The sequence below is a fragment of the Tachypleus tridentatus genome, chromosome 7 (genome assembly GCF_004210375.1).
Source record: "Tachypleus tridentatus isolate NWPU-2018 chromosome 7, ASM421037v1, whole genome shotgun sequence".
NCBI lineage: Eukaryota > Metazoa > Arthropoda > Merostomata > Xiphosura > Limulidae > Tachypleus > Tachypleus tridentatus.
In genome coordinates this window covers 161,408,173-161,425,580 of record NC_134831.1, presented here as the reverse complement: position 1 = coordinate 161,425,580, position 17,408 = coordinate 161,408,173, and the positions used below count along the sequence as shown (strand labels likewise).

Sequence of the window (17,408 nt, the reverse complement as noted above, 5' to 3'; positions counted from 1 at the left end):
CCTTATGAACTGAGATGTTAGTGTGTGTCTTACTCAACCTCTTTTTGAACTTTTGCTCTCCTATTCTTTGTGTCTCTTCTCTCTATGACCTACTTCCTACTCCTGGTAGCCTGTGAGTAATGCTGGTCAGATATTTGGTATCAATTTTACACACTCTGTACCATTTCATATATGTTCTCCTTTATCCAGATCAATTCTTCCTTCTGTAGAGTTTGGCAGCTCATAAAAGTAGTTCTTCTTTCTCACTGATTTCCCTTCCTTCCGTCTCCCACTTTTGTTTCTGATATGATCTGGATAGGCTTCTGTGTCTCATATGTGCTTTTCTTTGTTACATTGCTTGCACAACTTCCTTCTGGGGTGCTCATTCTTATCTTTTCATCCCCTGACAATGTTTCTCTGTTCATGACATTTCTCCGTCAACATTTACCAATTGGTTAAGCATTTGATTTGTTTGGGTTATTTTTTTTCTCCAAATCTATTCTAGGTGTTGTCACATCAGATCAGAAACCTTACCTTTTCCCTGGTGTCTTATCTCCATTTTCCATTAGACTACTACTTATATATTCATCTCCTATTATCTGCATCAGGTAGCTGCTTCTTTTTTGTTGGGGTATCATCTTCCACTTGGTGCCATCCTTTAAACTTCAGTGAGACTGTGACTAGTTGTCCTTTTTATATACATTTTAATTTTTTTTAGGGGCATGTTACTTTTTTTATCCTCAGAATCCCACTCTGTGGTGAATGTTGCCTATCCATGTATACCTAATCTATCACAAATCCACTCTGTACAGCCATGAAGCTATCATAAAATATAATATTCCTATGGCCAGTAAAGCACACTGTTGAGATGGGGTGTTCTACAAGATCACTAGTAAGTTTTCCTTTGTGATATATTTGCATCATTATTATATTCAGTTTTCAACTTTCCCAGTTACCTCTTGCACTGTCTTTGGTGTTGACACTTCTTCAGGCTGTTTGCCATGTTTTATCCCTCTTTGTCTTTGTTCTTCTTGTGGAGTATGGAAGTCCTTACCACTTTCCAGTTCTGAGCCACTGGGGTGGTGGACCATGGGATTTCTTCCTGAATGAGATCAAACAGCATAAATAAATACACAGTATCCATTCAACTGAGAGTAGGATGGCAGTGTTTTGCTGATGTATAGATGCTGCTCTTCTATTTTTGTGCTCCATCTCTGTACAGTGGGCTATGAGGATTAATATTGTACTCATCTTCCCTAACTATCCCAAGGGTGCTGTTGCATATCATTTGTAGAGATAAACCACTTCCTTTTGGTAGTACTCAAAGGTTAGTATGTGATCCAATACAATATTATTCTGTGGGTAAGGTTGCACATGCACAATATTGAATGCATTTCATCTCTGTGTGTGGTTGGCTCCAAGGGTTGATGTTGTGCCTAGCTTCTGTGATTGTCCAGAAAGTGAAGTTGCATATGACTTCTAAGGGCAATCCTCTTCTGTGTGGTGGCATCTGGAAGTTTGTGTTCCAATCCAATGCTACATGGTTCTGTTCAAGGAGATGATGTTTCTCTGGAGTTGTTCTGTCTTGCTTCAGTTCACCTTTTTAGTTGGGATCCCATATCTGGACCAATCAACATAAGTTCTCAATATGCTTCATGTTCACACAAAACAAGGGGGATAATGTTGAAGGTCACAGTTCTCCCCCTAGTACTCCACCCGGAGGAGTTTAAGCAATCTGAAGCTGCTGTGGTGGAGTGGGATGCCTATTGTATTATGTTTGAATATGATGTGACCTCTCACAGTAGTAGGTGAGAATTCATGAAGAAGGTCTGTGGCAAAATCATTCAGATTTTGTAGGCAGTAATATGAGATACAAGCAGTGAGAATCTTGATCTGGAAAAGTGACACAAATCATAGATATACAAACTGCTTCAATGACATCCAGAAAAGGAAGACCATATATATAGAACTGTATGAGCAGTAGCCAGTGAAAGGGAAATGGAAATATGGTGATATCTGAAGAAGTGTAGGTGCTCCTTGATACCTTTGACAAGTCTCATGCAATTTTATACCACTCATGTGGTAAAATGTTTTCATAAGTGGTACAGATCATACCCTGAATCTTTTTTCAAGGGCTTCACAATCATTACTGAATTCTGTGCCATGGGTAAGTTAGGAATCAGAAGAGTAGATACAAAGACAAGATGAACTTTAGTTATTGTAATGTTTTGGTCCCTTTGTATAGAAATAAGGCCAGTAGTGTATGGATCACAAAGATGAGGTTTCAAGTAGCTAGAGAATGAAACAGGTATTATTGGTATTCCATGTGAAGAATTACCTGTCAAGTGACCTATATATTTCTCTTTGATCAAACTATTAAAACAAGTGTTTGGAAACCATTATCAGTGTGCACAAGATATATCTTAAAAAATAGTCAAGGAGGAGTGATGTTCTTTGAACATGATAATCTTATAAATCTAGTTAAGATAGATCCTTTCATAATGGAAATTGTGCAATTGGCCTGTTGTCAAGATGTAATCCCTTCAGTTAGATCATGGCCAAACATACAATATAGACTGTAAATGATGTGGTGAGGTTGCAAAATAATTTTAATATAATGTATTCCACTTCTGTGTTCCATGTCATGATATCAACATTCAGCTTTATAAACAACCAACAAATGCTTAACTTTCAGTTAGTTGTCTTTAAATACAATAAAATGTTGTCTTCTATTAACTAGAAAACTGAGGGTAACAAAAAATCTACTAATAGCTTACTTAAAACTTAATCTGAACCAACAAACTTCAGGTGTTTCATTATAGCTACATAAAGTGGGGACAAATATATTGTTATATTTGCCTTTGATTCACAGATCCATTACAACTGAAGTTCAAATTGATATAGGAAGTAAAAACCATCATTTGACACTTGTATATGGAATATCACATTGAATTAAAAACAAGTATTCATACATAGTAAAGTACTTTCATTCATCAGTCTTAATTAAGTATATAATATGTTAGTATGGGTAAACAAAAACTATAATTCAGTAGTTTCTTATTATCAACCCATAGAGCTTTAAGAACAGCACAAATCAGCTCAGTATTACATGTGTCTTAATAGAAACTTTGCACATATAAGAATATATTTGCTTGGGTAGATTATTAATACACATTGAGATGTTTTAGAAATGCATAACTGAAAGAGAGAGAACATATGTTTTAAAGTTTTGTTTTTTTTGAAATTATATGACACTTACTAGTTGATCATGCAGGTTGGAAGCACAGTCAGTGCCAACACTGTTGGCATCCAGGGGCAACTTTTAGCACATCAAACAGGTGGCACCTACCTAGTGCAACATGCTACTATCGACAGTGACGGAAATCCTCTAGCTCATACCACACGTGCCTCTCCAACCACAGTAAGTTAACATATATTATAAAATACCATTTTTAAGTCTCTGTTTTATTCTAAATTAGAAGGATTATTCCACTGTGACTCTGGAACTCTGATGTTTCCAAAGCTTGATTTAGACATTGTATTGTAAGGTGAGAAATTTGAAAACAGAATGTGATTAAGTTCAACAGCATTACATTTTAATGTGCTGGTGTAATTGTCTACATATGTAGAGTATGTATTAATATAAAAAAACAACTGAATTTAAAATTGGAATAATTATATAAGCTAGACAAATAAAATGCTGGAACTGCAGTGGTTTATAAGCTTTCATGTTAAAGAAATGAGGAATGATCTTTTGTATGCCTTAAACTATAACTTAGAAACCAGTGAACTACTAAAACTATATGTGAATCTGTGAAATGAAGACTGATTAATTTTATTACAAAGTTGAACCTATTTGTACTATCTACAGCAGTGTTTGAAATAAGACTTACATATTGGGTTGTCCTGGGGACACACTTTGAACCAGTTATTGCTGTCTGTAATAAATTATAGTTGTCCACACTTTAATGAACACATTAGTTGAATAATAAAAATTACAAATGTGATATTATGTTGTTTTAAATCAAATACCACACAAGATAGCTCATTAGTTGAAAAAAATCATGACTTTATCAAGGAATTTCATGAGCATGAACACTTGCTGTTTCTGTTTGTCAGGCTTGAGCTGTGAACAGCCACTTTGCCAGGAAAATTGGAATGTTCTTTTATTTTTTTTTATCTTATTCGTGATTGGCCTCTCCTTTCAAAGACTTCATGACTACTTTGAATTGATATTTTACCTTTGACTCAAAATTGATTCCTGAAATCTGAGCAGATGCTGAAAATCCTGATTTATCCACCAGACAGTGACATTATCTGATAACATTTATGTCTATTTGGCTGGAAACTAATCAAAACCATGTTATTATCTCTCTCTTTTTTTTTTTTTTTAATGAACCAGGAGTTCCATGAAGTGTTTTTATTTGTTTTGCAGAGATGCCAACAATCACGATTTAAGCGTAATCATTATGATTTTGGTGTATACATTACAACTATATGCTCATACAGACAAATATTACAACTTGTTGCAACTCCCAAATTATTATATATTATATAGGCCTATACAATAAAGTGATAAATTGTTCCCCCAGAGCTTGAAAGGGGTGTAAAGAAAATTTCTAGTGAGATACAAAAAAATTTTGATAATAAATAAAAGGCATAGTCCAAATAGCTACTTGCGATAATCATGTTTGTGCTTGAAGTAATAAAAAATATTTGTATCTTTGACATCTACCAATAGTTTGAGTGCTGTGCTTCTCCATACTGGGTACGTGGGAGAATCCATAGTTACATCATCAGTGCTTGTCAGCCAATCAGCGTTCGTGTAGATGGATATTTCTCATTTTCTAAGCAGCATAGAAACACCAATGAGTTTGTTTACAAGATGGAAAAAAGAGGCCTCGTTCGCCAGATTGTCTTGTTTCTGGCAAATCTAAAAGGACTAAAACTGTGAATCTAAAATTTAGGAAAAAGTATAGTGCAAAATATCTGTTCATTGCATCAAAAATCAGTGACAGTCATGCATTTTGTACAGTTTGTCACATCGATTTTTCTGTGGCACATGGCGGGATAAATGAGTGTTCCAGACATACAAAATCAGCATCTCATCAACAAAAGGCTGAGGTGAAGACAAAAACGATGCAGATAACTATATTTATGAGTAAGAATTCAGAATATGAAACCATAAATGCAGAAGTGATGTTCATGCAATTCGTCATGGCTCATAATTTACCCCTAGCTGTAGCCGATCATGCAGGACATCTATTCAGAAAAATGTTCCCAGACTCTGATATAGTGAAAAAATATGGATGTGCTAGAACCAAAACCACAGCTATTGTACAAATGTTGGGTTGTGAAGATGGCAAAATGATTTCAAGCATACTTGCCACAGATGGATCCACAGACATGGATGACTCAAAACTGTATCCAGTGGTTGTATGATATTTTGACCCTTTACTTGGAAAAATTGTTTGTTCTCTTTTGACAATGGTGGAACGGAAAGAAGCTTCAACAGGAGAGAATATTTTCAAGCTTTTGGACCACGAACTGACAAAGAGGAAAATTCCATGGGAAAACTGTCTTAGTTTTTCTTCAGACAATGCCTCAATTATGTCTGGTATAGGTAAAGGTGTGATGGGACACATCTCAAGACAACAGCCTAGCATTTACTTCATGGGCTGTGCCTGTCATCTCATGAATATTCCTGCCTAGAAAGCTTCCAGAGAACTGCCCTGTCCAGTTTCTGATATATTGATAGATATCTACTATTTTCTGGACAAAAGTGCTAGCAGAAAACAACATTTCAAAGAGTTTCAAGGATTGTATGACAAAGAAACAAGAAAAATTCTACAACTTGTTAACACAAGATGGCTATCACTTGGGGTGTGCCTCAATAGAATATTGGACATGTGGAAGCCATTGAAGAAGTATTTTTACTGTGAAAAGGAAAAACTAGAATCAGAAGGATCTAAATGTGCAGCTTAGTCAGGCAGCAAGACTTTAACAGTTAGGATATCCTCTCAGCCACACAGGGACACAAGACAACAGTCTCCAAAAGCAGACAAAGAAACATTTGATATAACTCAATATATGCTTAGGCAGTCTGAACGTGAACTAAAGAAGCGACAGTCAATGAAAAAAGAGAAGAAAACGAAATCAGAGGGAGGCATCATTCCATCCAGGACGTACAAGTAGAAAGAAGCCACAAAAGGGAGCCCCAACTAGACTTTATCCACCTTCTGGTTCTACATCCATTACCATAACCAGAGATAATGATCGGCTGAGGTAGATCTGCAAGATGGATGAACTATTAGTAATGACTTTGAGATTTTGCTGAAGAACATGCATGATCCTGGTTTAAACAGTGACATCAGTGATAACACACATTGACTGTTTCACTGCTTCTGTTACAGAAGATGTAACTAATGCATGCATCACTGCTGTCAAAAAATATGTCAAAACCCACATATTGCAAATAAAATGCCTGCTGAGAGATGACAGAGGTATTTGAACTGGATTTCCTTTACCTACTATGAACAACTGAAGTGTATTGAGATGACATCATCAGTGGGCATTGAAAAATAATCTGGAAGTCAAGACTACTTCATCATCCACCAGTCTCTCTACAGGGCCTTCTACAACAGTGAGAAGTTGGAGGTTATTTACTCAGTAGTGATTTATGTGGGTACCCCTAATACTGAAAGGAGAAACAGAATTTTAAAAAATGAAATTTTGTAAGGTATGGTGATAATTATCAGGACATCATCAAAATAATTCTGGCAGACATGCAAAGAGTTATGAGTTTAACAGTTAAAGCAAAGCTTACTTAACCATTTCAGACCCACAACTTACCTCAAAAATGTTATTAAAGTCTAATGGACAAAAACATGTAAAACATAACTGGCAGAACTGAATATGGTATTATCAAAATATTTTGAGTGGTGAACTATTATGAGTCATACATTGTGACAGGTTAGCAAGAAGTTATAACAAACCTTCTTATTGGTTGACAGTATGTGCAGTCTTGATGTTCACGTGTCTGTGGAAATCAGAACGTTGTGACCACAAACATACTGCTTGTATTATATATAGTACACTGAGTATGCTGATATGGCTAGACACCTTAACTGTCATGGGATTTGGCCATGTTGTAATTTTCCTACAGACAACACAGTGGTACATTTTATTTGGCAAGTGATAATTTTGGTTGTCTCTGACATCTGGAAACCACTTACTTTGAACACTGTACAATAAGCAAATTATCTTTTTTAAATGCATGTATATTAGTAAATAATGTTATTTCCCTTAAAATACATAACAACTAGCACTTAACATAGCTTAAAATTTAATGATTATGAGAGACAAACTAAAGTTAAAGGTGTTATAGGTTGAAATATCCTTGTTTCAATGTATTTTAGTTTTCAAATCTGCAACAGTTGCTGATAGAATTCAGTGTTGGAATGTTATGTTTAAATTTTTTTGTATTTTTTGTTTTAGTGCACCTTTTGTTGTATATGCTTCATTGTGAAGCAATTGTATTTGTTGGAAGAACTGATTACATTGAATAGTACATGAAAGATAGTATTAATTAGCTTATTAACTGAATTACTGACTTATATTAACTAGCACACTCTATGCCAACTATATGTTTACTGTCTGTACATTAATTATATGACTGGACTAGTTTTAAGCAGAAATAAGAACTTTCTGTAATGAACTGTATCTGTGAACTTAGATGATCTGTGCAAATAAAACCATTTTAGGGTATTTGTATTCATATTGAATCGTTTGGTTTAGTTATGACATATTAAATATTTGATTTGTTTTGTTGTCCATCTGTGAAAGACAGCAGTTACTAGTCTTGAAATCCCAAAGACAGTGAAATGTGCAGTTTTTTCCTGAAAGTAAAACATGTTTAAAAAGATATAAAAGCCTCTCCTGAATTTATATGTTAGGTCATATTCTGGATATATTAGCTTTGCAACAACTTTCCCATGTTATGTAAAACATAAAAGTATCTAATTGATGATTTCCAAAAAGAATGCATTTTTCATTAATTAGTATTGGAATTGACTCTGGTTAGATTTTACATCACTAAATGTTGTTATTAAGAGTTTGAAAATGTTTAATAATCTTATATATGTCTATTAATTCAGGTTTCAGCCATTTATAAAATTAGTTAATACACTGCTGTTGAAAATACAAGTCCTTAGTGCTTGAAACACAGTATACTTGATAATAAAGACAACTAAATTTATTGAATTTTGGTCATGCCCATAAAAATATGTGTTAAAAGAAACTAAGGATTTCTTTGATATGAAATATTTAATTGTATACCTTGAAACACTGTCAAATAAAAGGCCATCCTCTATTTTTGAAACTAAATACTGAGTTTAAATATATTGTTCTTGGGATTTTATTTACTAATAATCTTGTTAGTTTGAACTTCATAGAATCAGAATGAAAAACAAAATAATAATTTGATTTTCTGGTTTGTTAGTTTTTAGTAGTACAATTCTTTCTTTTCCTATCAGTGTAGATTTCCTGTTTCAGGTTGTTGTTAAAGGCTGACTGATTTCTGTGATATGAGTGTGAAAAATAAAAAGAAAAAAAGAAGATAAACTTAATTTGCTTTGTATGGGCTTGTGTGTCTTGGTGTGCCATGTATTTTTTTCGTGTTTGTTCTTACTAATGGTCCACATTCTGGAGGACAGCGGGGGCTATAAGGTGCAGGAGGCACTTCTAGAGGGAGAATCTCATCAGAATCTTAACACTGCCTCTTCCACAACCACTCGCATTTCCCCAGTAACTGTAAGTACTTTTTTGTGGTGACTGTCATCCTTTGTGCTAATCTATTTATGTTTCTGTTTTATCTTTCATCTTCTAGAAGAAATGCTGACAATTAATAATATGTAAATTAATATAATTGCTCTCCCCTCCTCATGTGACCTAACATTTATATTAATATTGTGGTCTACTTTCAATTACTTTTTCTGTTCTTTCCTACTAATCAATCTTACACTTTTCTTGGAATGATAGAAGAGTCAGCCTTTTTTTATTCAGGAGTAATTATTTCTAGTTTTAAAAAGTCAATTATGTAATTATAATTGGGAAAATGGTGAGATGTAGCAGGGATACAGTAAATTATTAAGTGTAGAAAGAATTGTAAGTTAAAACAACACCAAAATTACTTGTGTTTTTGCTAAAGTTGTTTATTGTAAGTGGAAAAATTATTTTTAATATATTTATTTTAGAATGAAAAGTGCAGGGACATGCTAAACTATACAGTTTAATAGAAGCAACTAAAGTAAACAGAATCAGACTAATGTATGTCTTTTTAAGATATAAGAGATTTATTGTGTCTGTAACCATAAAAAATTTAGTGTTTACCTCTTAAGCTTGATATCAGAATTATTTTAGTCAATTCACAAGTCTATTGATTAAACATTAGCTTGTAGGAAAACAGCTAATTTAAAGTTGAACGGTATCATAAAACAAGTGTTTTTATCAAACATCTTTATGGAGGGTGGGCATTTATAAGTAGTCTGTATTTTAGAAAATGTTATAGTTTCTTTTGAGAAATTGTTTGGAATCCTGTTTTTCATTTCTTGTGTATTGATTTGTTGTTCAAGTGTATGGCTTAAAAACATTGAGCTGATCATTGCACTATAAATTACAAGTATTTTAAGTTATTAGTTTAAACTCTTCAGTATTTCCTTTATCAACATTTGTTTTACATACTCATACTACATAGCATATATGTAAATTTAGCATAAAAACTGATTAACATTTCTTTTAATTAATTAAGATTTCATAAAAAAAATTAAATGTTTTGATTCTGTAAGGTAATGTCAATAAAATGTAAGTTTTATAATCTTGTATTTATAATTTTTGAAGATAAGAATTACATTTAGGGTTAGAAAACCTATAGGGAGTTTAAATTTGGAAAGAATATTTGATTTTTTTTTCTTTTAGAAAGTTAACTGTAGTTTTTTTGCTAAAGCTGTATGTAAATCAGTGTACTGGCTTAAAGTCATGCAGACCAAACTCTTATTCTGATATCCAGTTTCTTACTAATATAATCAGAACTGCTCTACTTTGTTCACTAATGTTTCATCCACTTGATACAAGTAACGATAGTGAGTACGAGATTTGTTATTTTATCATCAAACAAAACTGTTACACCACTGTTTACAGTATCAGTCAATTTATTCATTAAAGTTCATTGCACCTTGTAAACCTAGTTTCTTATAAGTGTATCTGGATTTATTAAATTATAGATATTTTAATTTTTGCATATATTTATTGACCTGGAAAGTTTCATTTGATATTGTTGCATATTGTACAGTGGTAATTAATTTAAATATTGTGTGGTTCATTCTTTATTGGGTCTGTTCAATAAAAATTAACTTTTTTTATAGGTTCTCTAGATCATACAGTTCAGTGTGGTAAGAACAGAACAGAAAATTTGAGAAATATGAAAATCATAAAAGGAAATGAGCATTATAGCATTTTTAAGCTCACTATACATAACAGACTGCCATGTTTGTGAAGTAAAAAATAATAATTCTTTAGCAGAAACTGTGAATTGATGAAGAATATATATTTGGGTTACATTATTTTAGGTCAGTATATTAGAAATAATGAAGTTTCACCCAAATCTGCATAAAATACTTCCTTTATTGGAAGGAGGTGGTTTTGTTTGTGTTTGCAAAGCATAGTAATAAAATCAAATGGATTTTATGATACTCAATTAATAGTTGAAACTTGATATATTAAAAAACTGTAGGTTTTGAACCTTTAAGAATTTAAAAACAACAACTAAAGATTAGAAAGTAAAAATTTAGTTCTTGCATTGGTTTATATACTGACTTTTTTCAGGAGGACTCTCGAAAGATCACGGAGGTCATGCCCTCCTTTCCTAATGATCAGTGTGTGATCCAGACTCTCCACAGTTCCCCTGAAAATAATCAGCTGCAGCTTCAACCCCAACAGCCTCAACCCTTGTCAACCCACCATTCTCAACCACAAAATGTGCGCGACATGGATATAATTCATGTAGGTCTTTCTTCCAGAGTTCCTTGCCTTGTGTCTGCGGAGCAGGGTTAAATAGGAACAGATACAAAAATGTCTACCAGAGAGAAAACAAAAAATCATAGTTCTGCCAGTACCATATGAAATTTGAGGATCTTACATTTTACTTGATGACTGAGTTGATTATTTCACTTGTTTTCAAGTAATCTGGATCAGATACTGATCATTTACAAATATGCATGATCTTTCTCAATGCATGGTATTATACCAGTATATAGCATGCACCTATTATGTACAGACTTACTGTAATTGGTGTTTATTAATCAATATTTTATCTCAGTTTTTAGGATGACTCTTATTATCTTTATAGTACCATCTTGCCTCAGTGTCTGAAATGTTGTGGCTTTTGTTATCAATAATCTACAAGTTTCATATGTATATATATCTTGCACCATTTTTTTCCTGTATCTCATACTGCAATAAATTATTTATATAGTAGTCCACATATTAAATTCCTCTTGCATGGATTTTATTCTCTTGTGTTTATTTCAAGGAAGTTTTTGGTCCTCACTTTTCATTTATTTCTGAGTAGCTAAGTCATGTTTGTAAAACTTTCTTCTCTTACATGGGAAAAAAATAATGTCATTATCAGTTTCCAGAAGATTAAACTAGGAAAGTGTTTTGGTTGGCTATGTTGTACAGTATGTTTTATTATCAGATGTTTTGTTTAGATTCTAATGCTGTGATATACACCAATTTCAAATTTACATCAAATTACTATTAAACTGAAAAATTATTTTGTTTTTGCTACTTATATTCAAAGTGTTATATACCAATTTGTGCTCCAAGCTCCATATTCTTCTGTAGTTAAACCATAGCCTGATACAGTGGTTAAAGTGAGAGTGCTCCCCTCCAATGAAGGAGAAAATTAATAAAAAGAGACCCCTAGCTATATGTAACAAGGGAAGCTGAAACATTATTATGGGATAGTAAAAGAACTGTGTAAGAACTACTTTGAATATCATATGATTATGTATAAAAACTTTTCTTCCAGTGGGGCCCCAGCATGGCCAGGTGGTTAGGGCACTTGATTCATAATCTGAGGTTCATGGGTTTGAATCACCTTCACATCAAACATGTTCACCCTTTCAGCTGTGATGGCATTATGATGTTACAACCAATCCCACTATTTTTTGGTAAAATAGTAGCCCAAGAGTCTGTGATGGATGGTGATGACTAGAGCATATACCTCTCTTGTAGTTTTGTACGAAATTAAAAAGACAAACTTATTGTGGGTTAAGTACTGGGTAATTCTATCCTTAGATTCCCACTTTAATCACTGATTTATGGAGCAGTCTCGTACTTATAATCATTTAATTGTAGCCTCAGTGAAAGCTTTTATGTCAATAAACAGTTGAAGTGTTATATTTTTCATCTTAAAATGCATCATTTTGTATGTGTGAATTGTTAAATCTTGTACAAATGCATTAGATTTCTGGTTAAAACTGTTGTAGTAGTAATACCAAAACATTTTAGTTATAAGATAATTGTGTTGATTCTTGAATGAAATAGTCTTAAATACATCTGCAATAGGAAATGTATTTCTTTGGTTATTCAACTCTTCATTTTTGTAATGTTACTAGACAACTGTGAAGATTCAGAGTCTCTTATTGCTTTTTGATATCAAGTATCTGAAAATAGAAATTTTCAAATTGTCTAAAGCTGAAGAGAAAAGTTCAATGCTGAATTGAGAGCACAAAACAGCTAGGTAATGGAAATGTCAAACTGTTCTCTCTTCAACAGGTTCAGTGGCTAATAGATAACTATGAGACAGCAGAAGGTGTAAGCCTACCGAGAAGTACTCTTTATAATCACTACCTACGTCATTGTACCGAACACAAGTTAGAACCAGTTAATGCAGCATCCTTTGGAAAGTTAATAAGATCTGTGTTCCTAGGACTAAAAACAAGGCGTTTAGGCACAAGGTAGGAAATAAAAGAAAGAGAAATATAAAGTATATGATTATGTATGAAAACATTTCTTATAGTGGGGGCCCAGCATAGCTAAGTGGTCAGGACACTCAGCTTACAATTTGCGGGTTGTGGGTTCAAATCAACATCACACCAAATATGCTTGACCTTTCAGCCATGGAGGCATTATAATGTGACATTGAGTCTCACTCTTCGTTGGTAAAAAGAGTAGCCCAAAAGTTGACAGTGGGTGGTGATAACTAGTTGCCTTCCCTCTTGTCTTACACTGCTAAATGTGGGATGGCTAATGCAGATAACTCTCTTGTAGCTTTGCACAAAATTAAAAAAGAAACAAACTGTTGTGACAAAATGTTTGTTTTTGAACCACATAATGGTTCTGCATCTAAGAGTTGGATTTACTGTGTACACCAAAAAGGAATTTAGAAGTTAGAACATGTCATTAAAGAAGTAAGTGAATTCTGTTTGTTGCAGAAAACCCTTTTTTAGTTGTTAATTACTTGTTTATGTGTTTTTTGGCCAGTTGTAATATTTTACAATATAATACCTATTTTCTTAAATTCAAGTGATGATCTTTTAAAGTGAAATCATAATGCTATACAGTAAGGTAAGCTGTGTTAAATATTTACATCACAAGAGTGCAATATATGTATACAACTAGAATATTGTTTATGTCATGTATTAAATTAATTTCAATGTTGTTTATAACTGATGTTCCTATTTTGAATTGCGTCATAAGACTGCTGGAGCTATACCCTGAGACACACAAAAATGTTGACAACATTTTTATTTTCTGTATGAATTTCTTCACTCAGCTTAAGCTCTATCTTGGATTACAGAGGCAACTCAAAGTACCATTACTATGGTATCCGTGTGAAGCCAAATTCTCCTTTGAATCAGATTTCAGAAGATGCTGCTAATGCATCTGCATTAAGGCAGCAGTCTGTGAATCCATGCAAAAGGTATTTTTTGCACCTTTTTATGTTTGTTTAGTAAAATGGTGTGGTTAGAATACTACTATTATTATACACTTTTCTAATTCTTGAAAATCCATAAAAGACTTGATATTAAAAACTAATATCAATGATGAGTAAATAAATTTGATTATTTTTAGTGTGCATGTTAACACACACTAGTTCTTCACATTTATTGTGTGCCCATACATTGTTGATGGAACATGCACATAAAATGAATTTTTCAAGGATATCTTAGAACCCCTGTTAAGTCTTGTTGTGATGGTCACTGTTTTGAGCTCACTTTTGGCTCTTTTTAATTCTTATCAAGAAAGAAATGCTTTTGAATTCAGGTACTGTTATTTGTCATAAAATTGGTCATGCAGTCAGCTGTTGTTTGTATGCACAGGACAAGCTTACATATTTGATGATCCTGTTGTCTGCTTCAACTCCAATACTTTAATTCTTTTTGGCTTAGACTAGCAATTATGCATGCATAATACAGCATTTTTTGAACTATATTGTTGTGTATAGACATTATATTTTTTAAATGAAAAACTTTAGTCAATGTTTTAAAGTTTAAATGACAAAATTTGGGATTAATTATCAGCAACTTAAGACCAGGGAAAAGAGGTTTTGCAAATTTGATTGTGGCCTGAACTGTGTTTGGTGAGTTGCTTTCTGCATGAAACAGTGGCCACCACATTGGTTAGAGGTCATCAGACATTAATGGCATTATGTGACTGCATCTCAGTTTAGCCAGTTTTGTCAGTAGAAATTAACTTTTATTGTCCAATTTTATAAACGGAGAATCAGGATATGGCATTAACCAATAATAGCCCCCATGGACTGTTTGAAAGGGACTGTCGACAGCCATTGAGCATTTTTCAAACATGAAGGACTGACACATATTAAATACATTCCACAATAACATTCTTCATTATTGAGCTATAAACCATGATAAGCTAGAAATGTAAAAGAAAGTGTATTAGTAGTTAAATTTAATTGAAAGAGAATTATAAGTCCTCCAATCATTTATCGATAAAAATATGTTAGTTAAGTAATTAAACCAAGTAATATGAGGTTGACTGCATTCCAGTTGAAGTTAATAAAGCATAAATTATAATCTTAAGAGTGTTTGATGTTGTTAATGTACATTTGAATCAACTGAAAAATTCTTAAATTATGTAGGAGCATTTAGAAAATCCATATTAGTAAAAAAAATTATCTATGACAAGTTTTAATATATGATATTTATGTATGTGTTTTATTCTTAGATTTAAACCTAACACGCCCAAATCAGAAAACTTGGAGGGGGGTAGAGGATCATGTGGATTAAATGTTTCATCTCAGTCAAGTGATGGCAACTCAACACAGCAACAGCAGCCTGCCCCTTACCAACACCAACAATATCTTGGTGATGCTTCTGCTGCTATTCCAAATCTGGTACTGGATTCCAGCAGTCTCAGTCTTCCAGATGATGTTGAAATAGAAGACGTACATGCCTTTAAGGTTCTTTACAAAGAACACTGTGAGGTATGTGTTATTTTGATATGCAATGGTAGTTATATGTAAAATATTCTGTATTTGCAAATTATGGTATCAGAGTTTTTCTCTATGTAAGGAATTATTTTAAAATAAATGTAAGTTATTTTTTTAATTATTAACTGTACTTTCTATAATAGAGAACTTTATATTTGTGTATAAAAAACTTTTGTTTGATAGCCAAAATTTGTATACTTGTGTGTTTCAGGCTTTCCTGGATGCTGTTATTACACTTCAATTCTCGATGATAGAGACTTTATGGAGAACTTTCTGGAGAACGCAAACCAGTGGCCTTGGGTAAATCTTAAACGTTTTAGTGAATTACTGTTTTTTGTACTTCCTCTCAACTTTAGTTTGTTGTTTGGTTATATTGGTTGAAATTGAACATTTTTTACTTTACAAATAAGTGAAGATGCTTAACAACATATATTTATAGAGTTTACCCTAAAGTGATATATATAGTAAGAAATGTTCCAGCTTTCATTATATTTTTTGATCAATATCTGTTAAGTACATTGTTTTTTAACTTTTCTGGAAGTGGATAGCTGGACTATAAATTGTTGAAGAAATGAGAAATGTATAAATAAGGCATCAGCTTAGTGTTTGTCAAGTAATTATAGTTTTATAAGAAATGAATAAAATCATTCCCTAATAAAATAAACAGATGGGATGCTCTGTTACGAAATATGATTGTCATTTCATTGTAAATTTCTTATATACAAATAATGCAGACTTACCTCTGAAACACCAGAAGTTTTTTTTTTTTTCATGAGCTTGATCTCATCCTGTCAAAATATGTAACACCAAATTTTTAATTTCATTTATGCATTACTTAACATGTATCATTTACTCATAGTTCTCCATTCTCCAACTTTCCGTGTAAGTTACTTTGCAAACATCAGGAGATCTTACATAAGCTCTGCCTTTCCACAATAGATTTAGCTTTTATCAACCATGCTGTTAACTTTGTTACAATGCTCTTTATTATGCAGCTCTTGCTACAACTATCAGAATTTCTGTGGCTTTGTTGTCAGGTTTACTGATATAATTTGCTTGTACTATGCAAGATAAAATTGTAGTTGCATTTTCAACCTTGATAGTTCAGTGTATTCATACCACTGTATATTTATAATACTGATGGATGAAATGATTATGTTAATATTTAATTTGTTTAATACTTACATTTTTCATTTGATGAAGGTCAGTTTTTTTTTGTCAGGCCTAATCACCTTTAGAGGCTGTACAGCTGGATTTATCTGTTATAGTAGTAACTCTAATCCTGACAGATTTCAACTGGTCTCATTTCTTTTTCTTTCTGATGTGTTATATATCTTCAATTTTGAACGTGTTCCATTTCAAATGAAAATGCTTATGCCATATGAAACTATTTCAGATTTCAATACATAAATCTTTTTATTTTCTGAAACAATACATTTCCTTCTCTCACATAAATAAGTATTATTGATTAGTGCTGCCATCTATATGTAAGAAAAAGTGTTTGTACATGCCACAAGCCTTGAACTTTCCACATCTGGAATTGACTAATTTCAGTGCATTTTGCATGCAAAATTATCATGCAACAACCCTCCACCAATAAACGTCTGACATACTCTTTTGAGGTATGTGACTCCCTCTATTCATTTCTACCAAACGATCACTTCTTTTATGGCAGTGTTAATTTTTCATATCGAGTTGACTCTTTGTTATACAATAGTGATTTGTACTTTGTTGAGTTATTTCAAAGTTGAATTATTTTATATATTTCTAACTGGTTATGGAACTTATTACTTTATTACAAAAACTTTTTCTTTGTTTCTGCCAACACTATTGTGTTCAGCTATTCATTTTGAACTATGAATTCTATATTACCACTTTCAAAGTTATATATTAAATTTGCACATTTACATTG

The 17,408-nt window shown here is 32.7% G+C and overlaps 1 protein-coding gene across 8 annotated transcripts in view; it reads left to right on the top strand.

The window, feature by feature from the left end:
- Positions 1-17,408, top strand: part of LOC143257055 (DNA-binding protein RFX2-like) — a 79,351-nt gene that overhangs the window by 40,819 nt on the left and 21,124 nt on the right. For 3 of the 8 annotated variants that reach the window (XM_076515170.1, XM_076515176.1, XM_076515177.1), the window contains 7 exons: positions 3,242-3,400; positions 8,689-8,790; positions 10,861-11,037; positions 12,817-12,998; positions 13,817-13,963; positions 15,232-15,490; positions 15,708-15,796. In XM_076515170.1, coding sequence (XP_076371285.1) covers positions 3,242-3,400; positions 8,689-8,790; positions 10,861-11,037; positions 12,817-12,998; positions 13,817-13,963; positions 15,232-15,490; positions 15,708-15,796 — 1,115 coding nt within the window. The remainder of the gene's footprint in view (positions 1-3,241; positions 3,401-8,688; positions 8,791-10,860; positions 11,038-12,816; positions 12,999-13,816; positions 13,964-15,231; positions 15,491-15,707; positions 15,797-17,408) is intronic. The other 5 variants (XM_076515171.1, XM_076515172.1, XM_076515173.1 and 2 more) reach the window with 5 other exon arrangements.